Here is a 25,225-nt window from a genome sequence, read left to right on the forward strand (position 1 = left end):
GAGCACGGCGTGTGCGTGTGCGTGTCTGTGATAATCCTCTTTGCCAGATCTTGGCTCAGGTGAGTCTCTTCACAGGTGCGTGGGTGCTGGGAGGGGCCCCACTGGAGCCAGCTTGCACCTGGCCTACAGCTAGATGCAATTATCCAGGAGCGAGTCAGCAAGCCAGACGTGGTCTGCAGGGCGGAGCTGCCAAAAAACAATCTCCTTCGCCCGCTGGGAGCTGCTCTTAATGTCCCAACTCATCGGCTGGAGGGAGCGTGAGCAAACCACCTCCTGACATTGCCCCATGGCCACCTACACCGTCTGGGTGACCACCGGGCAGGGCCTGGCGGCCAGCACCTGCAGCGCTATCTCCATCACCCTGGTGGGAGCTCACGGGGAGACCCCCAAGCACCGGCTGGATCATGAAGGAAAGGACTTTGCTCCCGGAGCTGTGAGTATGAGTCCTCCCTCCTCCACAGCAGCTGTCTCCTGAGGATCTCCCAAGGGGGAAATTTCCGAGAAGAACACCTGCAGCTCTGCATTCAGGCACTCTCATGCTTCAGGGCTTCAGATGGTTTTCCATAGGGGTCAGGAACAACCTCCCCCCCTTCCCTGCTCAATAACTGGTCGGGTGCATTCTGCTTTTTTTTCCTCCCCCACCTTCCTCTGAAGCATCGATGCTTGGACACCCGGCGGGGTGGCCGGCACCCAGAGAATCCTCTTCCTAGCTGCCTGGCTGGTGTGTCTCCCTCACATGTTGGGGTCCGACCAATCACCACATTGGGGGTCAGGAAGGAAATTCTCCCCCAGGTCAGGTTCCTTGAGGGCGTTTCCATCCTCTGCGGCATGGTTCATCTGCTGGCACCATCTGGGCACACCAACCTAATCAATCCCCTGCCATTGCAGGGACTGGCCAGAGCAGCGGATCCAACCGGGCCACTGTCCAACAGTGGCTGACACCGGCTGCTTCATAAGAAATTGCAAAAGACCCCTCAATGAAGGGCTAAACTGCCCCCATTTCCCTCCTGTCCCCTATTGTTCAGAGCTCTGAAGCATGATGATTTCTAACCCATACAAAGCCCTTAGAAACTAATGAACTAGGGAGGATAATAATTTGCCTGTTTAGACTGTGGCTTTTCGGTATGTGTCCGTGCAGCACTGGACGCAAAGGGGGCCCTGATCTCAGTCGAGGTTTGTGCAGCGCCTGGCACAACAGGGGCCTGACTCCTGATTGGATCTCGCCGTGCTACTGCTCTACCCACAATAGTGCTGCCCTAGATCTCTTGTTCTCCCCCCTCCCCGCTGGGAGCAGAGGCGTGGGGCTCTCGACCTTTTGCCAGCCGTTGGCTGGGTTAGATCTGGCAATACTGCTGCGCTGACCCCCAATCTCTGGGCTCCGTCTGAGTGGTGCCCCTGGAGGTCACTTCAGGCAGAACCCCCATGAGCCAGGGCGGTTCCCCTTTTGCCCCAGAAGCCGGAGCAGAAGAGCAATGAGCCGTGTGCAGGAATTAGGGGCAATCCCTGGCATCCCCCAGCGCTGTGGGGGGGTCTAACCCTGCTCCCCTGGCCCTCTCCCTCCCCAGGTGGACATATACCAGGTGCCCAGCGCACAAAGCCTGGGGCCGATCGTGCTGATCCGACTGCACAAGGAGCCCTATTCCTTCTTCCCCTCGGACGGCTGGCTCTGCAACTGCGTCCAGGTGACATCGCCCGAGGGGGACACCTACCGCTTCCCCTGCTACCAATGGATCGAGGGGTACCGCACCGTGGAGCTGCGAGAAGGGGCAGGTAGGTCCCCCACTTCACACAAGGGATCACAGGCCCTGCCTGCCCTCTGCCCCCTCCTCTCCACGCCCCCAACCCGAGCGCCTCCCGTCCACTCAACAACTGGTCAGCGGCGAGCCCTGGCGCGCCCTGTCCCCCCGAACATGGTGATTCTGGGGGGCGGGGGAAATTTCCCTGTTGACTTGATGGATGTCACCATGTCTCCCATGAACGTTCATGGATTCTCACATGGATCAGTAACTGGTTAATAGCTCGACAACGGAGGAGGGATGAATGGGCAGTTTTCCCAGTGGGGAGAGGTAAATAGTAGGGTCCCCCTGTCACAGAGTGTGGGGGAGTCAGGGCCCTGCACCCCTCCACTTCCTGCGATTCACGGTGACTCTCAGCCAGCCCGTAACACAGAAGGTTTATTAGACGACAGAAACACAGTCCAGCACAGAGCTTGTAGGTACAGACAACAGGACCCCCTCAGTCAGGTCCGTCTTGGGGGGCAGGGAGCTTAGACCCCAGCCCTGGGGCTCCCTCCGTTCCCCCAGCCAGCTCCAAACTGAACCCCCCCCCCTCCAGCCGTCTCCTCCAGCGACACATCCCGGCTCCTCCTCCAGCCTTTGTCCAGCTTCCCAGGCAGAAGGTGTCACCTGGCCCCATCCCCCTCCTGGCTTGGATTACACGCTCCGGTATCATCCCTCAAGTGAAGTCACCCCCCTGATATCCCATCCCCAGGGCAGACAGTACCTGCAAAACTCCCCCGCAACATCCCCAGCTCAATCCTCCCTGCTCTGTCACACCCCCGAGGGTCTGTCCTGGGACCAGTGCGGTGCAACACATTCATAAATGATTTGGAAAGGGTGTATGTGGGGAGGGGGGGGCGGAGAAACAGAGAGGGGGCGGCATTTGCAGCCTCTGTCAGGGAGGTCACAGGCTCGGTGCTCTGGTACTGCTCTGGCATACTCTGCTAGGGGAAGCATCCTTGGCTTCGATGCCTCCTGGGACCGACCTCGGAGCCTTCAGCACCCTGGTCTCGCCGGGAGCTCCCTGAAGGATCCAACCCTGATTTCTCTTGCTAAACAGAATCCATGGGCTGACTGGGTGTGTTGTCTTCCCTACCAGCTATTAGCAAGTTTCAGGGCGGCAGCCCTGTTAGTCTGTAGCAGGGAGGAGTCCTTGTGGCACCTGAGATGAACAAAGCCAAATAAATGTGTTTGTCTCTAAGGTGCCACAAGGATTCCTCCTTCTTTTAGCTATTAGTAAGTCTTTCTTCTCCCTGCCAGCCAGGTAATTTGCATCAACTGAGACAGGAGCCTGCTCCCGACTATTCAGATCCTTAACCACTACCACTTCCAAGGCAGTTCTCTGTTGTAAAGAGATACCATCCATTTTCACCAGCAAGTTAGACTCAAAGTTCTGTGGTCCTTCCCTTACCGACCTCTGCTTCCACATGGAATCCGACGTTAATTCCACTGAGCGACGACGAGTCATATCCAAAGTGTCTAGGGATGAGCGTATACCTGCCCGTCCCTGCATTCTCCAGAGCAGGTCCAACTTTAGGCCGATTCCCCTGAATCAGGCCCCACGCCTGCACCCTAAAGAAGAGCACCTAACTTTTTAATTTTTACTCACCGCGGCGGTCCGGGCGGCAGCATTTTGGCAGCAGGTCCTTCCTTCACTCACTCCGGGTCTTGGGTGGTGGGTCCTTCAGTGCCGTGGAAGACCCGGAATGAGCGAAGGACCCGCTGCCGAAGACCTGGACCGCCGCAAGATATTCGAATCGGGCCCCCCCACTTCCTAAAGCCGGCCCTGCTCCAGAGATTAACTGCCCAGCCGTTCTGCTCTGCAGACTCAACTGCCCTCTGAACCCGAGACACAGACTGTCCACCCACCGAATCAGCATGGAGACATTCCTCTCTCAACAACCTTGTTTGCCCAGCAAACTGGTCGAGCACAGCCACTTGGTTATAGGGCTGTTCAACTTTCTTAACAGCTCTTAGGTTCATCTGAGATCTTCTCAAAGCCATCCCCACTGGATCTTTCAACAGGAAAGTCAGTGGATCCATTCACCACAGAACATTTCTGGCTGTTAGGAACTGAAACTGCCTTGGTCAAATCACTTCCACACTTTTAGTTCCAGCAAACTGCTTGCACAGATTACCGTGAGGATTCCTTTCCCTGGGAGCTTCTCAAAGCATCAATTCACCCCCTCACAGAAATTCTGCCCTTACCCTCTTCACCTAGGGCTTGCTCGAAAGGATCACTTTCCTGAGCAGCAACAGACTCTTTCTGGGTTTCACTTAAATCCAGGATCACCTTTGGCTCATCGGCAGGGTGGTTTCCTTTACTCAGGCAAACCAAAGCAGCCAAACAGAGAAGACTCGGTCTCACCCCACTGGCTGACCATAAGTCACACAAACAATTCCTGTAGACACTCCCGTTTCCCAGTGCCACTCACTATGGTGACGAATGGTTATGAATGCTAATGGGAAGGGGGTAGGTTTGGAAGATAAAATAAAAAAAGACCAAGTTAAAAATCACTTTAAAAAGTTAGATGTCTGCAAGTCACCAGGGCCTGATGAAATGCATCCTAGAATACTCCAGGAGCTAACAGAGGAGGTATCTGAGCCTCTAGCTATTATCTTTGGAAAATCATGGGAGACGGGAGAGATTCCAGAAGACTGGAAAAGGGCAAATATAGTGCCCATCTATAAAAAGGGAAATAAAAACAACCCAGGAAACTACAGACCAATTAGTTTAACTTCTGTGCCAGGGAAGATAAATGGAGCAAGTAATTAAAGAAATCATCTGCAAACACTTGGAAGGTGGTAAGGTGATAGGGAATAGCCAGCATGGATTTGTAAAGAACAAATCACGTCAAACCAATCTGAAAGCTTTCTTTGCTAGGATAACGAGTCTTGTGGATAAGGGAGAAGCGGTGGATGTGGTAGACCTAGACTTTAGTAAGGCATTTGATACGGTCTCGCACGATATTCTTATCAATAAACTAGGCAAATACAATTTAGATGGGGTTACTATAAGGTGGGTGCATAACTGGCTGGATAACCGTACTCAGAGAGTAGTTATTAATGGTTCCCAATCCTGCTGGAAAGTTGTAACAAGTGGGGTTCCGCAGGGGTCTGTTTTGGGACTGGCTTTGTTCAATATCTTCATCAACGACTTAGATATTGGCATAGAAAGTTCGCTTATTAAGTTTGCAGATTATACCAATCTGGGAGGGATTGCAAGTGCTTTGGAGGACAGGGTCATAATTCAAAATGATCTGGACAAATTGGAGAAATGGTCTGAGATAAACAGGATGAAGTTTAATAAAGACAAATGCAAAGTGCTCCACGTAGGAAGGAACAATCAGTTTCACACATGCAGAACGGGAAGAGACGGTCTAGGAAGGAGTACGGCAGAAAGGGATCTAGGGGTTATAGTGGACCACAAGCTAAATATGAGTCAACAGAGTGATGCTGTTGCAAAAAAAAAAAAGCAAACATGATTCTGGGATGCAGTAACAGGTGTGTTGTGAGCAAGACACGAGAAGTCATTCTTCCGCTCTACTCTGCGCTGGTTAGGCCTCAGCTGGAGTATTGTGTCCAGTTCTGGGCACCACATTTCAAGAAAGATGTGGAGAAATTGGAGAGGGTCCAGAGAAGAGCAACAAGAATGATTAAAGGTCTTGAGAACATGACCTACGAAGGAAGGCTGAAAGAATTGGGTTTGTTTAGTTTGGGAAAGAGAAGACCGAGAGGGGACATGATAGCAGTTTTCAGGTATCTAAAAGGGTGGCATCAGGAGGAGGGAGAAAACTTGTTCACCTTAGCCCCTAAGGATAGAACAAGAAGCAACGGGCTTAAACTGCAGCAAGGGAGGTTTAGGTTGGACATTAGGCAAAAGTTCCTAACTGTCAGGGTGGTTAAACACTGGAATAAATTGCCTAGGGAGGTTGTGGAATCTCCATCTCTGGAGATATTTAACAGTAGGTTAGATAAATTTCTATCTGATCTAGACAGTATTTGGTCCTGCCTTGAGGACAGGGGACCGGACTCGATGACCTCTCGAGATCCCTTCCAGCCCTAGAGTCTATGAAAACCAAGACCCCAGTAAAAGAAAAATGGTTCTCCCGATCCCAAAAGACCAAGCCCCAGACGCAGGTCAATATACAAGTCAGGTCTTACCCACAAATCACGCTGCTGCCAATCCTTTAGAATCTAAAATCTAACGATTTATTCATAAAAAGAAAGCAATATATACGAGAGCTGAAACTGGTTACAGGAATCAATTACACCCAGTAATGGCAGAGTTCTTGGTTCTAGAACGCTGGACGGCAGCCCGGGGCGCGCTCGAATGCTGGGAGGCGGCTGGCGCCCCCCCCCCCATCCCAAGACCTACACCAGCAATGCTAGCGCCAGGAACTCAGCACACGCCCTGCAGCGCCCCACCTGCACCAGTGCACCGCAGTGCTGGGGGCTCTCGTGCCCCAAAGCCCCCTGCATGCACCCCCCCCGCATGCACCCTGATACTCCCATATACCGACCCTCCTGGATACCCCATGTAACCCACCCCCTCCGCATCTCCCCAGACCCATCTATTGCCAGGGCCCTGCAGGCACCCGGGTGCCCCCTGCACGCACCTTGACACCCCCACGTGCCCCGGGCCGGGCCGAGCCGCGGTGGGGTCCGTGTCCCTTTAAGAGTGGGGCTGGGCTGAGCCGAGCCGGCGGGGGGTGGCTGCGCTCCCCGCTGCAGGCTGATGCCGGAGCCTGGGCTGAGCGCCAGGCTCATGTCCTGCACCAGCTCCGGGCAGGGCTTTGCTGCGGCTCCCCCAGTCCCCCCGGGCCGGGCCGCCCCCTGCACCTGCACGGTAGGGGCGGGTTGCATGAAGCGGGGGAGGACCCGGTGGTGCCGAGGGCTGAACTGGTGTGGGGGCTGCTGGAGGGGGAAGCTGGGGAAGGGGTGGCACGGCCTCAGCCCCCTGGGGCTGCCTGCCCCACGGAGGAGGCAGAGGGGCGCAAGCCGCAGCAGGACCCCAGCCTGGGGAGGCAGGAGCAGCCCCAGGGGTGCTGGGTGCGTGCTGGGCAGAGCCCCGGGAGAGCCCCAGCCCCACTGCAGGCAGTGCTGTAGAGAAAGAGCCCACGCCCTGTGGCGGGCGAGGGGAGCCCCAGGCAGGGGGAGCCGGGCCACCTGCACCCACCTCTCACGGCCGCTCCATGCTGCTCCCAGTACCAGGGCTGCCCAAAGGATTCCGGGGTCTTCGGCGGCGGTGGGCCCTTCCGTTCCGGGACCTGCCGCCGAACTGCCCTGAAGACCCTCGGTGGGGGCCCCCCCCCGCCGCCGAATTACCGCCGAAGCGGGACCCGCCGCCAAAGTGCAGCTCGGTCTTCGGCGGTAATTCGGAGGAGGGGGACTCCCGCCGCGGGTCTTCAGGGCGCTTCGGCGGCGGGTCCCGGAACGGAAGGGCCCCCCGCCGCCGAATTACCGCCGAAGACCGGGCTGAACTTCGGCGGCGGGACCCGCTCCGTCTTCGGCGGTAATTCGCCAGCAGGGGGTCCTTCCGCCCCGGAGCGGAAGGACCCCCTGCCGGTGAAGACCGGGAGCGGAAGAAGCTCCTGCGCCCGGCCCCGCAAGAGTTTTCCGGGCCCCCTGGAGCGAGTGAGGGACCCCGCTCCAGGGGCCCCGAAAAACTCTCACGGGGGCCCCTGTGGGGCTCGGGGCCTGGGGCAAATTGCCCCTCTCGCCCCCCCCCGGGCGGCCCTGCCCGGTACCAGCCCCCCTGCTGCAGTTCTAGCACTGCCACTTTCCACTTCCTGTGCCCGGTGCTGCCCCGCCCCACCGCAGGGACCAGCCCCCGCCCTTCCCCTTGCTTGTAGGAGTTCAGCGCCGGCTGGCAGGCCAAGCTTCAGAGCGGAGCATGGGCCCCGCCCGCTGGCACCATGGTAACCCCTAACTAAGGCACTGCTTTTGGAAAATGTGCTGAGGGGAAGCGGCTGCTTCCTTTGAACCCCACTAGCTACACACCTGGTTCCCAGGGCCTTTTATATTCTCTCTCTTATGGGCGGAAACCCCTTTGTTCTCCTGTGCAAAATCACAGCAACAAGATGATGTTTGTAGCCACCTGGGCAAGTCACATGTTCATGCATGACTCAGTTTGCAGGTAGAGCAGCCATTGCTCACATGCTACCTCGAACGTCCCAGGAAGACTTCTCAGATGTGGATTGGAGTCTCCCAAGGTCCATTGTCAGTTAAGAGTTTCTTAACTGGGCACTTAATCTGCAAATTCCTTTCTTGAGAAGCTGACCAAATGCTTCCCTAATGCTACTTAGCATCAAACACACTGAGATACAAGTGCATAGCCAATATTCATAATTTCAACTGCAAAAATGAGACACACATCCAGATAGCCAGCAAACCATAACCTTTCACAGACACCTCACACGACAATCTTTGTACAAGATTTGCTGCAAAGATATAACAGTGGTTGCAACCATGATCGATACGGTCACAGTTCATGTCAATAACATCACAATAGGCACTGACTTTTGTTTTTGCTGGTGAGTGCTTTCGAAGAGGTGTGTGTGGGGGCGGGACTTTGCTAGCTTTGGGGAGAGGTTGTTTTCAACCTCTTTATACACATCTTTCTTGTTCTAGTTACTGAATGTGTCTATTGTTGGTATCTTTACTATTTTAATAATGGTTACGCTCTTATGAACTACGTATTTACGTTCTCCTGAATTATACTATATTGATATCATTGCAGTCACTTACAAGCTGTCTTCACCAACGTCCCGGTTTAAAGACATTACATCTCACCGTAGCTTTCTGAATGAAACTGTCAGCAATTTTATTTACATCTAGTTCCCTGGTATGGTCTTCATGCACATTAAGGACAGCTACATTATTCAGTTGTGTCTGTCCCGTTGATGATTGGAGATTATTTTTAAGTCACCTGAAGCTGGAGAATGAGTTCAGGATGATACAGGCCCAGTGAGCACGATACTTATAACTGTGCATGGGGCTGCCAGGTTACTGCAAGTGACTCCAAGATCTCTTTCCTGATGAGGGGTAGCAGGTAAGTTAGACCTCATCATTTTGTATGCGTAGTTGGGATGATATTTTGCCATGTGCAGTACTTTGCACTTAACATTGAATTTCATCTGCCATCGTGTTGCCTAGTCACCCAGTTTTGTGAGATCCCTTTGAAACGCTTCGCAGTCAGCTTTGGGCTTAACTCTTTTGAGTAATTTTGTATTGTGTGCAAATTTTGCCACCTCCCTGTTTACCTCTTTTTGCAGATCATTTAGGAATATGTTGAATACGACTGGTCCCAGAACAGACTTCCGGGGGACACCATTTGACACCATTCTGAAAACTCACCATTTATTCCTGCGCTTTGGTTCCTGTCTTTTAACTAGGGTGCCTGGGAATGCTTTCAGGATCATCTAAAGATCCTTAATTTAATTTAATGAGAAGACTTTTGTGATCTTAGTCACCCTGCCTCTGTTTATAAACAAACAATCTCACTGCCCCCAGGGCAGAATGGGGAGCAGCACAGCACAGATCACATTCCACACTCAAGCTCCACCTGGGGCTAGGGCATGTGCTGTGACCAGACCACAGGTACAAAACTCCGGGGGTGGGGGGGCAGGAACCACTATGGCTCATGGGTGCTGAGCACCCCTATGTTTTTTGGCATGGGTGCTTGAGCCCCGGAGCACCCATGGAGTCGGCACCTATGGCTCCTCTCATGGATCAGTAACTGGTTAAAAGATCGACAACAGAGCAGAAATGAATGATCAGTTTTCACAGTGGGAAGAGATAATTAGCGGAGTCTGTCCTGGGACCTGTGCTGTGCAACATATTCATAAACGATTTGGAAAAGTGGGGGAGCAGGGAGGTGGCAAAGTTTGCAGCCACCACTACATTACTCAAGATAGTTAAGTCCAAAGCAGACTGCGAAGAGTTACAAAGGATCTCCCAAAACCAGGCGAGTGGGTGACAAAATGGCAGATGAATTTCAGTGTTGATAAATGCAAAGTTAATGCATGTTGGAAAACAATCCCAACGATAATTCAAAATGATGGGGGCTAAATTAGCTGTTACCACTCAAGAAAGAGATCTTGGAGTCATGGTGGATAGTCCTCTGGAAAACATCCACTCAATGTCCAGCGGCAGTCAAAAAAGCAAACCGAATGTTGGGAACCATTAGGAAAGGGATAGATAATAAGAAAATATCATATTGCTTCTATATAAATCCATGGTAGGCCCACACCTTGAATATTACATACAGTTCTGGTTGCCCTATCTCAAAAAAGATGTATTGAAATTGGAAAAGGTACAGAAAAGGGCAACAAAAATCATAGAATATCAGGGCTGGAAGAGACCTCAGGAGGTATCTAGTCCAACCTCCTGCTCAAAGCAGGACCAACATCAACTAAATCATCCCAGCCAGGGCTCTGTCAAGCCAGGCCTTAAAAAGCTCTAAGGAAGGAGATTCCACCACCTCCCTAGGGAACCCATTCCACTGCTTCACCACCTGCCTAGTGAAACAGTTTTTTCTAATATCCAACCTAAACCTCCCCCACTGCAACATGAGACCATTGCTCCTTGTTAGAAGTAGACATTCATAGAATATCAGGGCTGGAAGGGACCTCAGAAGATCATCTAGTCCAACCTGCTGCTCAAAGCAGGACCAATCCCCAGACAGATTTTTGCCCCAGATCCCTAAATGGCCCCCTCAAGGATTGAATTTACAACCCTGGATTTAGCAAGCCAATGCTCAAACCACTGAGCTATCCCTCCCCCCTTCTGTCATCTACCACCACTGAGAACAGCCGAGCTCCATCTTTGGAACCCCCCCCCCCCCCGTCAGGTAGTTGAAGGCTGCTATCAAATTCCCCCCTCACTCTTCTCTTCTGCAAACTAAAGAAGCCCTGTTATCTCAGCCTGTCCTTGCAAGTCATGTGTCCCACCCCCCTGATCATTTTTGTTGCCCTCCGCTGGACTCATGAGGAGTATGGAACAGCTTCCATATAAAGAGAGATTAAAAAGACTGAGACTGTTCATCTTAGAAAAGAGATGACTAAGGGGGGATATGATAGAGATCTAGAAAATCATGACTGGGGTGACTAAATCTAGAAAGTGACTACGGAAGTGTTATTTACCCCTTCACATAACACAAGAACCAGGGGTCACCCAATGAAATTAACAGGGAGCAGGTTTAAAACCAACCTAAGGAAGTATTTCTTCACACAACGCACAGTCAGCCTGTGGAACTCCTTGCCAGAGGATGTTGTGAAGGCCAAGACTATAACAGGGCTCAGAAAAGAACTAGAGAAGTTCATGGAGGATAGGTCCATCAATGGCTATTAGCCAGATGATCAGGGGACAACCCCATGCTCTGAATGTCCCTAAACCTCTGACGGCCAGAAGCGGGAACTGGATGGTAGGGGATGGATCACTCGAGAAATTGCCTGTCCTGGTCTCTCTGTCTGAATCTCCTGGCACCGACCACTATCAGAAGACAGGATATTAGGCTAGATAGGCCATTGGTCTGACCCAGTCTGGCCATTCGTATGTTCCTATGTAATGGCTCTTGATTGTCATCTCCTGGGCTGGCTAATGGATGGTTACTTGGAACTGGTTTCGTGTAAACACTTGGCTTGGGAGGTGGCCTCTCCTGGCCTGTTTTGCTTCCCCGCCCTCACACGAGGTGATGCTAACGTTGCATCATGGTTACAATTGACACTTCTCTCTGTATTCGCATACACATGTTCACAACCACAGCCTGGATGCCTTGCTCACAAGGGCCGGGCAGTTCAGAACATCACACGGTTGCATAAAATACCTTACTCAGGATATTTTTATGGTCAAATAACACTGTATACAAACAGTTGATTGAACTTATGGGGGGGGGGTATTCAAACCTTCTGTTCTCCCCGGGGAGGAGCACCTGGACCCTGATTCTTACACCCCATCCATCATTCATGCATGTCTGTCCTCAGGTTTGCACTGTGCACATCTGGCCAACATAAGGGCTGTCACCTGCACATCTGTCCCTCCAGAGGTTCGCCCCATGCAATATCTGTCCACATATACTGTGAGGCTAGCCGGCCCCGTCCACATCCGTCCACAACTATATTTCATGAGGTTTGCCATGGGCACATCTGTCCCCATCTGTCCTGGCCCTGGTTTGCCACAGGTCCTCCATGAGGTTCGCCACATCTGCATCCGTCTATTTTCAGGTTGGACACATGCGCATCTGTCCCTGATAACATTTGGCACCCTGCACATCTGGCCACATCTGCCCCAGGGCAGGTTTGCCCCATGCATAGCTGTCCACATCTGCCCTGCGAGCATCTGACACTGCCCCTGCACCCCTGCTCCCTTCTCAGTACCCTCCCCCACATCAGTGAAGATGTAACGATGCTGGCTTTGGTGGGACCCAACTGAGAGTGCCAATTCAGGACAAATTGCTTAGAGCAGGGCAGTTACAGCACAAGGCTGGGGGTCCTTTGCACACCCAGTCAAACCAAACCAGCCCAACAGAGAAGACTTCGGGTTTACTCCACTGGCTGACCACAAGTCACACAAGCAATTCCCTTAGACACTCCCGTTTCCCAGTGTCCCCACCAGTACCGCTCGTTATGGGGACGAATGGTTATGAAAACCAATATCCCAGTAACAGAAAAAGGTTCCCTCGATCCCAAAGGACCAAGGCCCAGACCCAGGTCAATATACAAGTTAGGTCTTGCCCACAAATCACGCTGTTGCCAATCCTTTAGAATCTAAAATCTAAAAGTTTATTTATAAAAGGAAAAAGATCTAGATGAGAGCTAGAAGTGGTTACATGGAATTAATTACATGCAGTAATGGCAAAGTTCTTGGTTCAGGCTTGTAGCAGTGATGGAATAAGCTGCAGGTTCAAATCAAGTCTCTGGAACATCCCCCGCTGGGATGGGTCATTCAGTCCTTTGTTCAGAGCTTCAGTTTGTAGCAAAGTCCCTCCAGAGGTATGAAGCAGGATTGAAGACAAGATGGAGATGAGGTAACATCACCTTGTATAGTCGCTTCCAGGCGTAAGGACACTTCTTTGTTCTTACTGTGGAAAATTACAGCAAAATGGAGTTTGGAGTCACATGGGCACATCACATGTCCATGCATGACTCAGTTCTTTACAGGCGGCAGCCATTGCCCACATGCTGTCTTGAGCGTTCCCAGGAAGACTTCTTATGTGGATTGGAGTCTCCCAAGGTCCATTGTCCATTAACTGTTTCTTGATTGGGCACTGACTGAGAACAGTCCCTTCTCAAGAAACTGGCCAAATGCTTCACTGAGGCTTCTTAGAATCGAACACATTGAGATACAAGCACAGAGCCAATATTCATAACTTGAACTACAAAATTGATACACCCATCCAGACAGCGTAATCCTAAGCAGCAAACCATAACCTTGTCTTAGACACCTTATCTGACCCCCTTTATACAAGATTTGGTGCCAGTACAGGACCTTGGTTGCAACAATGATCTATACGGTCCCAGTTCATGTCAATAACATCACAGAAGAGAACCTTTTTTGGGGGGAGGCAGCCTGGTACACCCCCATTAGAGAAAGCAAGCGTCCTCCCTGATTCCCTGGGGGAGCAGCAGGAGGTGCTGTTTCTCACTCTGTTTGGGACCAGCCATCCTCCCGCCCACACACACAAACACGGCAGGATGGGCCCATGATGTGGCTAACACCCAGGTGTGCCATTGGCTTTCAAACTCCCTCTTCTCCCTCCAGCCAAAACCGTGTCTGAGGATGCCCAGCACCCGCTGCTGCTGCAGCACCGGCAAGAGGAGCTGAAGGCACGGCGGGAGGCCTACCGGTGAGCCGGGCGGGGGCGGCAGGGCTGGTGAAGGGGGCTGGGATGCACCCAGGCAGGACTGGGGGATGAGGAGGGTCAGGCTGATAGAGTCATAAGCCCTGTCCGGGGGAGGACGATAATAAGCTCCGGTTCTGCTTTCACTCCCTTCCCCTGCCTCCCACTTTGGGCTCTCAACTCCCCTGCTCTAACCACTAGACCCCACTCCCCTCCACAGCCGGGGAGAGAACCCAGGGGCTCATGGGGACCCTGATTCAATCCTACACCCTCCCCTCCCAAATGTCAGGATCAGCCCGGCTGTGCTGCAGCCTGTCTCTGTTCTCAGCTGCTGCAGCACCTCCTATCAGTGACCTCTGGAAGGGCAGGGTCTTTTCCTTTGGTCTCCACCTGGGAGGGGTGGGCAGGCTCCAGCCACTGGCAGAAGGTGGGCGAAGAGCTTATGCTGGGCGAGACTCATCTAAAACCATATCTCTGCCCCATCTTACCCCCCTGGGTAGGCCTTACCACCCCCCACTCTCCATCAGTCTCCCACACCTGCTCTGGGGAGACAATGGAAGAGTTAACCCTGTGGCATCGGCAGCTCAGGGCTTCTCTGAAAGCCCCAGCACCCAGAGTCACGGGGTTATCCTGGGGAAAAACTCAGCTTCTGTATTAAAAGCCAAGTCACTCTCCAGACATTGTGTGTGGGGAGAGCAGCTCAGAAATCTGACCCCCACCTACAGGGATTGACTTCCAGATCCTGAGATTTCACTCAATAACCATTTGGGGTCTTACTTATTCAGGGGACGGGGCTGGTGCATGATCTACGAACCCCTGGGGTTTGCAACACTATTTAAACGAGCCACTTAGGGCATTTGAAGGGAGTCGAGGCAGTTCTTGGAGCAATGGGCTCAGGCTCTCTGCAGACGCAGGCAGTGCTGCTGAGTCGGTCACACTGGCTGCCCATTTTGGATGGTTCCTCTGTAACTACACAAGCTGCAGACGGTTTTATTTTTGCTAGGAAGCTGAGCAGGCGAGGGGTTTCTTTGCCCATGGGGAGCCTCCAGCCATGCCTGGGTGAGGCAGAGGAGGTCTCTGGAGGGGCCCCTGTCTGCGCTCTCTCGGGCATGGGATGGTGAGCCCATGTGTGTCTCCCGGCAGCTGGAAGGAATATGCCCCCGGGTGGCCAAGGTGCCTGGACGTGGTGACCGTGGATGAGCTGGACTCCAATGACAAGTACAGCCTGACCAAGACCACCATCTTCATCCTGCGCACCATTAAAACGTGAGTGTGGGGGGAGGGGACGCTACCCTGGGGCCGGCCCTGAGTGGAGCAGCCTGGGGCAGTGGGGATTTGGAGAGGGCTCAAAGGGGACCAACCCCCTCCCTAGGTACCCCAGCGGGGATGGGTTGATCTGAGAGTCACTCCAAAGAGGCCATCTTCTAGCTCAGATCCTGCCCCCAGAGCAGGACTCACGCCTGCCTCTGTACCGGACATCCCCAGCCATTCCTCTCGGTCGCTATGTTATTCCGGGCCCTGGTGACCCACAGTGAGAGACAACCCATGCCCCAAAGTCCTCCCGGTCTAAACCCTCCTCTCTGACTTAGTTTCCCCTCTGACCCTCTGTTTAGACCTCAGGTCACCAGCTGCACAGTGGTGGGAATAGAAATCATGGCTCCCAAGTGACCAACCAACTGAAAACCAATCTATCTATCTATCAGACTGGGGGCATGATCAGATACCTCTAGTCTGCTGCTATTCCCTGCCCGACAGTGCCCAAAGGGGGTGGATTGGGGCCATGGCTGGCACACATTGTGGTTATGGGGCCTGGCAATACCCTCCCTTCAGTTGGGTATTTGGCTGCGTCTCCTTTCTCTTGACTGGCCGGGTCCATCGGTCTCTCCTCTAAGGGTCTCTCTTGTCCCCAGGGAGCTGGAGCTGAAGCTGAAGGGTTTCTCCTTATGCACGGGCTCCTGGGAGAAGCTGGAAGACATCCGGAAGATATTCTGGTGTAACAAGAACCCCACTTCAGGTCTGTGCTCCCCCAGTGCACGGGCATGTCCTGCCCCCGGCCCCCCGACACAATCTGACCCTGTGCCCACAGACATGGGGTGAGATGGCCCTGCTGACTCCACCATGGGCAGGGCTGAGGGCTGAGACTCATTGTTCCTCCTGGGCTGACCTGAGCACTGGGGCTGGACGGTGAAGGACAAATGGGCTTTGTGAGCCCTCTGCAGCCTCCCTGGTTCCATCTGTAGTAAGAGGAGGCCCTAAGATATAAACCTTGGTATCAGAGGCCTGGTATGAGGGCTGAGGCCTGAACTAAAGTAATGGTCAAGACTTTGCTAACATAAAGCTGTGAGCCAGAGGCAGGCCCTGCTCACAGAAGTTGGCATGAAAAGGGCTGATGTTGCATAAACATATCTCCACATAGCGTATTGAAGCGTAAACACGGTACCAGGACACACCAATACTGCACATTCCACACAGATAACGAGGAACAGACGGACCCATCCCAATGACAGGGGCAAAAGGGTAATATGATGGATAGGGTTGTTTTGTTCGAACCAACGTGTACAAGGTGTGAGGCGGCACCTGACTACGTAGAGCGGTTGTATCTTGCTGCGTAGAAGGGTCGCACCTCAATACGTCAGGAGTGATGTGTAACTTGTTTGTACCTGTGTATAAGAATGTACCCCTGGGGCGGTGTGTCCTGGTACCGTGTTTATGCTTCAAGGTACGACCCCTCTACGTAGTCAGGTGCCGCCTCTCACCTTGTACACGTTGGTTCGAACAAAACATCTCTATCCATCATATTCCCCTTTTGGCCCTGTCATTGGGATGGGTCCGTCTGTTCCTTGTTATCTGTGTGGAATGTACAGTATTTCTGTGTCCTGGTACCGTGTTTATGCTTCAATCCACTATGTGGATATATGTTTATGCAACATCAGCCCTTTTCTTGCCAGCTTCTGTGAGCAGCTTAACTTTGCTTTATGTTAGCAAAGTCTTGACCATTACTTTAGTTCAGGCCTCAGGCCTCATACCAGGCCTCTGATACCAAGGTTTATATCTTAGGGCCTCCTCTTACTACACCATCCACATGGGAGACTGGAGGGCAGCTCTGGCTGGAATCAGGATCTGTCCCCCAGCAGCTAGTTGGGGATCCCACCACATCTCCCATAGCTAGAGGGGTGTTGCATCTCAGTGCATCTCATGCGGGCCGGGATAAAGCACAACAACCAATATGATTGCAAGCAAAATCGTTTATTGTGTACAATGCATCATATTATATAGGCTTCTCCATATTAGCAAACGTCAGACACACCAACATCACATTGCTGCTGATTGGTTCTTTGTCTGATACACACACTTTTCACATGCATGGCCCTTTGCTTACTGGTTTCCCATTTCCCATGCAATCCATCTGATTATGGACTTGTTTATCACCTTGAAACCGATCCCAGCTAGGCCACCTGGCATCTGTCTCCCACGGGCTAGCTCTCAACTTTCTCATAACAACTTTATCTAACTCCTCTATTCTTGTTGTCCTGCTGCTGTAACTTTCCACCAAGGCAGCATAGGGATGATGTAACCCCACATCTCCCCCTCTTTTCTTAAAAAGACATCCAATAAACCTCTCCAAGCTTCATTGCAAAAGGCGTACAAAACAGGGCAAGCAAATAAAAAAAACAACTCCCAACGCAATTATTCCCATATGGAGAAGAAAAATAACCTAAGTGGGCCAGCCAAGGCCATTAAGCCAATCCCACAAAGGATTATAATCACGCGTAAGCTTATACATATTATCCTGCAATTGCTAAAGCAACGCATACATAAAATGCAAATAATCAAATAAATTTATACAACACATACCTTCAAAATTCTTACAACCATGTTCTTGCTTTCCAAGACTATTGGTATGCAAATTTTAATAACCATTCTAAAACAAAAAAATTGGCCAATAAAATTTCTCTCTTACTTAAAAAAATGCTTTAAACTTTAGCATATCACATTTTTCTTCTGATGTATCCAAACACTTTGTATTCTAAATTAAATAAAACCAGTATCTGCATTTCAATCTAACTCTTTAGCTTAATTTCAAATCAAACCATCTCATAAAAATATTAAACACAACAATTCTGGCTACAAAACAAACATCACAAAACAAAACATAAAACACAAAACATAATTTTTACTCTATTAATAAATGCATGGTATATTAAATGCTGTGCAGGTGGCATTAATTTTCTTTAATTATCTAAAAAACAAAAACAAATTTACCCCTACTGGGTAATCAATCATTACTTAAAATATACAAATACTCTTATTAATTTTAGGCAAAACAGGGGAACAATTAATACAAATGCTCTTTGGCTTACTCTTTACTTTTAACTTCTGCTTTTAAACACTAAAAAAAAAAAAACATTACCATTTACAGTGCCCTTAAAACCTAATACAATTTTAATTACATAGCACTGTATACATTCTTTAATTAATTTAACAAAATTGTTCATAGCCAAACAATTGCAAGCTAATTTCTTTGCCTAAACTTATTTACAAACATTTCAAAAACACCAAAAACTTTTCTCTTTAGCATCTTTACAAAATTCAACTGCTGTTCCCTCTAGCAACCACAGAGTTAACTTTTTACTCTGCCTTAAATTACTCGCTTGTACTCCAACAACCACCTTTCTCAACTAAATCACCATTCCAAGTATCCTCCCGAATATTTGAAATTCCCAAGCTTGTGCTTAACTACCTTTTCTTTCCACTACACCCTCAAAAGTTTCCAACCTGCTTTCCAAGCTTTTTGTCTGTTGCCTGCCCGCCTGGGCCCGATCCTTTTTTCCACTGAACCGTTCCCTTTCAAGGACACAAACTTGTTCCACTATCAGTATAACTAGGAGGGTGTGCTTTTTAACTAGCCCCCACCCTTCTGGTCTCTACTGTAAACAGTTATCTGTACTTTCCCACCGTGGGGGCTACATTCTCATGCATGCAACTTTAATCACAGCATCTATTTTCCGCCTATCTCATTTAATATTGGCTACATCTAGTATCAAACAGCCTTGCAACTGCCAATAGTCAGCACATAACACATAACACAAGAAATTACAAAAATCTAGTAAGGCTAACAAAAGCACTTTACATAAAGGTACTTTGGGTCACATAGGCCCAAAGCCATTCTCCCGAATTACCTAGATTTATGCCTAGTAACACCAACAACTCCCCCTTTTGAGAATACTCAACAAACTTTTGGCTAAATTTTCTCAAACTTTAAAAACAAAAAGCAATTAAACTCTAGGGAGCTGGGGTTAATAATGAGAGGGTAATTAGTTCCACATTCATCCTCCCCATGGACCCGGCAGGATTCGGTATGTGAGAGCCCACACCCACCCTAACCGGTCCAAATGCTTGGCCTCCCCAGAACAGATGGTACTCCTGATGTATCTGTAAGGGCAGTGGGCCATCCTGGTGCTCAAGATCACTCCGAATGGCCATCAGCTGGTTATTCAGGATTTTAAACGTACTAAATCCCACAGCAATGCTTTCCCAGCCTCAGTAATAGCCCATACCATCTCTGCCAGTAGCCTTTGGATCCTAAAACTAATGGCGAAAATTATATGTAACTCACCAACTCCACCCTGTACTTGAATTAGCGGAGCTCCAACAATAAAAAACTAAATAAGGGCAATATCATTTACAATCCAATTAGGGAGGGCAATACATACTGAAGGATTTATCCAAAACACAGGGCGCAGCCTGTAAAATAAACCCCAAAATCCAATCAATACCACATTTCTCAGCAGGAGTCCCACAAATTTCTTCCTGCCAGTGTACAATTCTTTGTTTCTTCACTGGGGTCAGTTCTTAATGTCCTTTTAGTCAGGAATTTCTGGACGTTGGCAATGTCAGTGATGTGAGTGTTTTTTCTTCTTTTCCACCACCGTCGTGGTTCAGCTTCTATGGGGGAGATTACCAGGACATCATCCTGTAGTGATTTTGCTTCTTTCAAAAGAATCCAATGACACAATGGGGGCTGCCAAAGGACAAGGGAGAGGTTAACCAGCACGTCACCTTGTCCTTTTTTCCTGCTATCCAGAAACACAGTAGGACTAGAAAAATAAATAGGCCAATCATCAGTAGGAAAATTCTTCTGATGTGAAGGGGTCTTTTTGCAGTGAAAATCATGGGTCCAAGCAGTCAGTCTCCTGGTTCCAAGGAGTGGCAGGGCTGCTAGGATCTTTGGGCAGCTCTTCCATACCTGTGAGAAGAGACAGCTAACACATTCCGTTAGTGCCTGGCAGGGTTTTTCAGCTCTCACAGCTTTTTGGGCCCAGTCAAGCCCCCCTTTTCCTTGGCTGTCCGCCAAGTCTTAGCTGAGCGGCGTGTCCTTGACTGGGGCCAGAAAGATTTCTTCGGTTAACTCATTCTGTTCTTTTTCCTTCCCTGCTTGGCTTCTTTTAATCTGTGCATCCTGTGTCAGAACACCCAGCTGTTGCTGCTCATACCGGAGAAGCATAACGGTTTTCCCGGCACTGTCCCAGGCTTGGTCATATCAGAGGGTAGTGGGACCGTAACAGGGGCAAAATCATCCAGATCGGGAGCCAAAGGTATTACCGTGTCCTCGCCACCGAAAAACTCCCTGGCTCCAACCGGCAACACAGAAGGCATTTCGGGCGTTGGGCGGAGGATCTCATGAAGGGCCGCCTGCACTCCCGCCTCGGCTGCGAGAGTGTCTACTATCTTCCTTGTTTTACTCCATACTTGACTCAGGGAGAAGGCTTCCTTATCGCCCTGAGTCACCGACTCCCAAAGCTCGGAGCCTAGCCGCTCCCAGACAGTTTTATCGAAGATTGTACTCGGCTTAACGAAAAGTCCCCTTCTCTGTCCCCACCGCAGCAGGCGGGACAATGTATCAGAGGGGAGCTTTTCTCCCTGCCATTCCGCGATGCGTATCAAATATTCATGCACCGTTTTTTCTTCCGCTGATGCAGCGGTACCCATGATTCGCTAGCCGCTCACCTTTGAGCTCAATGCGTCTCCCTCCGGACGCCCAGGAGCTGGCTCTTCCCCAGTACCTCCTGCCGCGGCTGTTCTCCCGCCTGTTCAGGACAACGACTCGATCCGATTCGAATCACGTCGGGGTCACCATTTGTTGCATCTCAGTGCATCTCATGCGGGCCGGGATAAAGCACAACAACCAATATGATTGCAAGCAAAATCGTTTATTGTGTACAATGCATCATATTATATAGGCTTCTCCATATTAGCAAACGTCAGACACACCAACATCACATTGCTGCTGATTGGTTCTTTGTCTGATACACACACTTTTCACATGCATGGCCCTTTGCTTACTGGTTTCCCATTTCCCATGCAATCCATCTGATTATGGACTTGTTTATCACCTTGAAACCGATCCCAGCTAGGCCACCTGGCGTCTGTCTCCCACGGGCTAGCTCTCAACTTTCTCATAACAACTTTATCTAACTCCTCTATTCTTGTTGTCCTGCTGCTGTAACTTTCCACCAAGGCAGCATAGGGATGATGTAACCCCACAGAGGGGGCTCATGCTCCCCCATCTATTGCCTCCCATTGACATCAGCTGAGGATCTGGCCCCATTGACTCCAACGGAGAGACACCCATTGACTCCAGCTGGGGGTCTGGCCCCATTGACTCACCTGTTGTTATCTGTGTCCCCAGAGTACGTCTCCGAGCACTGGCAGGAAGATTCATTCTTCGGGTACCAGTTCCTGAATGGGGTCAACCCGGTGGTGATGCGGAAATGCACATCGCTCCCGGAGAACTTTCCTGTGACGGAGGAGATGGTGGCCAGCTCCCTGGGGGAGGGCACCACCCTGCAGGACGAGCTCAAGGTAAGAGGATCCTGCTGGTCTCCCGAAAGCCGTCTGTGGGGATGAGTTCTGTGGGTGCCCGCAACAAAACCCAGCAGCCTGTTTCATGTGAGAGATGAACCCTTCTCTCCGCCTTGCAGAAAGGGAACATCTTCCTGACGGATTACAAGATCCTGGAGGGGATCCCCACCACGCAGCTGAACGGGAAACAACAGTACCTGGCCGCACCGCTCTGCCTGCTGCACCTGACACCTGGCGGGCAGGTTATACCCTTGGCCATCCAGGTAATGAGCATGCCCGGCCTCTGCCTGGTGCTCACAACCGCCCAGGGAGCCCTTTAGCCCTGCCAGGCTAATCCAGAACAGAGGAATTGCCCCCGATCCAGACCAGTGGGCCCTTCCTAGTGAGCAGGTACCTCAACATTTGGGGGGGTGAAACATTGTCCCATGAGAAACCCTCCAACATGGGTCCTCCCATACAGGGTAATTTTGACAGAGCCTTTCTGTTATTGGATCCAAACAGGAAGTGTGATTGGACTCAAAAGGTTGGTGGGGGCGGGTTCAGAAAGTGAAAAATGTTGGATTTGGAGGTGGGGAGTTGCTCTCTCAATTTCCTTTCCTCTTTATTCTCTTTTTTTCTCTTTTCCCGTCTTCTGCATTTTTCATCACTGAAACGTTAAAAAAAAGAAAGAAAAAGAAAGACAGAAAACCTCTGAAAGTGGGGCTGGAAAAGGAGAAAATCCACTTTTCACCCTTTAAAAAAAAAATTTTTACAACGGGGCAGGAAGGCCAGACAGATGGACATCAGGATGGATGGGCCGAGTAGACCAGAAAGACGGGAGGATGGATGGGAGGATGAATGGGCTGAGGAGACCAGAGGGACGGGAGGACGGACGGGAGGACGGACAGGAGAGTGGATGGGCCAAGGAGACCAGAGGGACGGGAGGATGGACAGGAGAGTGGATAGGCCAAGGAGACCAGAGGGACGGGAGGATGGATGGGAGGACGGATAGGAGGGTGGATGGGCCAAGGAGACCAGAGGGATGGGAGGATGGACAGGAGGGTGGATGGGCCAAGGAGACCAGAGGGACGGAGGACGGATGGGAGGATGGACAGGAGGGTGGATGGGCCAAGGACACCAGAGGGATGGAGGACGGATGGGAGGACAGACAGGAGAATGGATGGGCTGGGGAGACCAGAAGGACAGGAGGACAGATGGGAGGATGGATGGGCCGAGGAGACCAGAAGGATGGGAGGACAGACGAGAGGATGGACAGGAGAATGGATGAGCCAAGGAGACCAGAGGGACGGGAGGACGGACGGGAGGACAGACAGGCGGATGGATGGGCCGAGGAGACCGGAAGAACGGGAGGACAGACAGGAGAATGGATGGGCTGGGGAGACCAGAAGGACAGGAGGACAGATGGGAGGATGGATGGGCCGAGGAGACCAGAGGACGGGAGGACGGACGGGAGGATGGACAGATGGATGCACAGTCACTGACTTTGATATTTCCCAGTGGCTGCTCCACCCCTGTTCTGCGCTGAGGCCCTGCCCCCACTCCGACCCTTTTCATGAGGCCCCACCCCTGCTCCACCCCTTCCCCCGAGGTCCCCCACCCGCCAGCCACTCACTGCTCTCCACTCTCCCCCCAAGTGCCTCCCGCCAGCCGCCAACAGCTGATCTGCTGCCCCGCTGTGGCTGGTGGGTGCTGAGCACCCCCTATTTTTTCCATGAGCGCTCGAGCTCCGTAGCACCCGGATGGACCGAGGTGCTGGGCAGGAGGGATGGACGGATGGACCAGAAGTCTCACAGGAGGGCTCTGATTCCCCCTTTCCTGCTCCATGTACTCATTCAGGAGTGGGGCCCTCCTGGGTGGGGCAGCCCCCGCCCCCCGGTTCCCACCCACTGGTGTCTCGGGATGTCACAGCCCACAAGCCTTAGTCCCACCTCCAGCTGCAGGGCTCCCAGCACGTGGGCCATGCAGGAGGCTTACTCCTTTCCCCGCCCCCCACAGCTCAGCCAGCGCCCGGGCCCCGGCAGCCCCATCTTCCTGCCCAGCGACCCCCAGTGGGACTGGACCCTGGCCAAGATCTGGGTGCGCCTGGCCAACGTCCATGTCCATGAGGTCAACACCCACCTGCTGGAAGCTCATCTCCTCTGCGAGGTCTATTGCATGGCCACACTGCACCAGCTGCCCATGTGCCATCCTGTCTACAAGGTGAGGGGCGGGGGAGAGGGACCGAAATTGGGGAAGGGTCACCCCCTCATGTCCTTCCTGTGTCTTTGGCCAGGAAACAGCCATGTGCCAGCTGTGCCCAGCTGTGTGCCCCAGATATGCCCAGCTGCATCCGTGCCCCAGAAGCGCCCCACTGCAGCCATTCCCTGGTAGTGCCCAGCTGCGTGCCCCAGGTGTGTCCGGCAACATCTGTGCCCAGCTGCATCTGTGTCACAGATGTACCCAGAGGCATCTGATAGCGCTTCAAAATGTGCCCAGCTGTCCCTGCTATGGCCCATCAGTGTCTGCAGGGTCCAGGGGCACCCAGGTGTGTGCCCAGCTGCAGCCTCTGCCCCAGATGTGCCCGCAGTGCCTGTTCCCCAGCTGATTGCGAAGGTGCCATCTGCAGCCAAAGGGGCCCACTCCCCACCTGGATCCACGCCCCAGTTATGCCCAGCTGCTTCTGCAGGTGTCGTCTGGATAACACCCAGATGTGCCCTGCCCCAGCTATGTCCGGCTGAGCCTGTGCCCAGCTGTGTGTGGGCACGTCTCTGCTTCACGCAGCCGCGTGGGGCCAGTCGCCCCTCGATGGGCCCTGTATCCCACAGGGGCTGTGTCACGGGGGGTGGGGGATTGGATTTAGAGTTAGCACCAAGGCCCCAGTGTAGCCTGATTTGGGGAGGGTTAGTAGGGACAGTGGAATTTATCCACTTAATTTAGTTGTATCTAATAATTAATTTTCTAATTAATTAATAATGTTAGTAATAATTAATAGATATTAATAATATGGGTATGGCTCGCCAATATGTGTGATCAGAAGATAAAAGTTCGTCTTGAATCAGGCTTCACAGAATTTATACAAGGAGATTGGGTTATGTGACAGAAAAACTATACTGAGACAGAATTTAGTCAAACAAGACCTTTTATTTAAAATCAATAAAACAAGAAGTAAATGTAAAATGTTAAAAGCAGTATGAGATTACAAAGTTACAAAATATCACAGTTCTTTAAGAGATATGATATGATATTACACAGTTCTAAATGCACTCTGCAGCAATAGCACTCAGAAGATTTCACACCTTTGCTAGAGGAAGAATAGTTATAAAGAAACTGGTTATGAATTAAACCCTTCTTAGCATAGATGCTTTAGAGGTGAAGTAGAAATTAAGAATTATTTCATACTTACAGCTGTGAAAGGACAGAACACTACGATTTATCAGTAGTTGACAGCTTTCGTAGGTGTAGGCAGGGTGAGGCGATGGAGAATAGAAGGATGGGTGTATCGCCTGCCCTAATGGAGGATTGCCACCCTTTTTATAGGGAGAAATCCTTCCTCCTATGCCCAAATTTGTCTTTCCCCCATGGAAAGGTGAGGGTACCTGTTTTCATTGGCTGACCGTTTGTGTGCGTACTAATGACAGCTTGCGGGTGTATGTGTTACATTTGTGGTCAAAAATACCCTCCTTTGTACCCTAACTAGGTGAAAGGTTAGTAAACATTCAAAAAGTCCCTAGACATTTGCGTAGGTTTGTCTCCTATTATTACT

General features: G+C 51.3%; 1 protein-coding gene across 2 annotated transcripts in view; it reads left to right on the top strand.

The window, feature by feature from the left end:
• Nucleotides 1–252: 252 nt before the first annotated feature.
• Nucleotides 253–25,225, top strand: part of LOC123356743 (hydroperoxide isomerase ALOXE3-like) — a 37,409-nt gene continuing 12,436 nt past the window's right edge. For both annotated transcript variants that reach the window (XM_045000125.1, XM_045000126.1), the window contains exons 1-8: nt 253–433; nt 1,566–1,770; nt 13,542–13,626; nt 14,764–14,886; nt 15,531–15,634; nt 21,311–21,483; nt 21,603–21,746; nt 23,479–23,682. In XM_045000125.1, coding sequence (XP_044856060.1) covers nt 287–433; nt 1,566–1,770; nt 13,542–13,626; nt 14,764–14,886; nt 15,531–15,634; nt 21,311–21,483; nt 21,603–21,746; nt 23,479–23,682 — 1,185 coding nt within the window. In that variant the 5' untranslated portion in view covers nt 253–286. The remainder of the gene's footprint in view (nt 434–1,565; nt 1,771–13,541; nt 13,627–14,763; nt 14,887–15,530; nt 15,635–21,310; nt 21,484–21,602; nt 21,747–23,478; nt 23,683–25,225) is intronic.

This window comes from Mauremys mutica, chromosome 26 (assembly GCF_020497125.1).
Source record: "Mauremys mutica isolate MM-2020 ecotype Southern chromosome 26, ASM2049712v1, whole genome shotgun sequence".
NCBI lineage: Eukaryota > Metazoa > Chordata > Testudines > Geoemydidae > Mauremys > Mauremys mutica.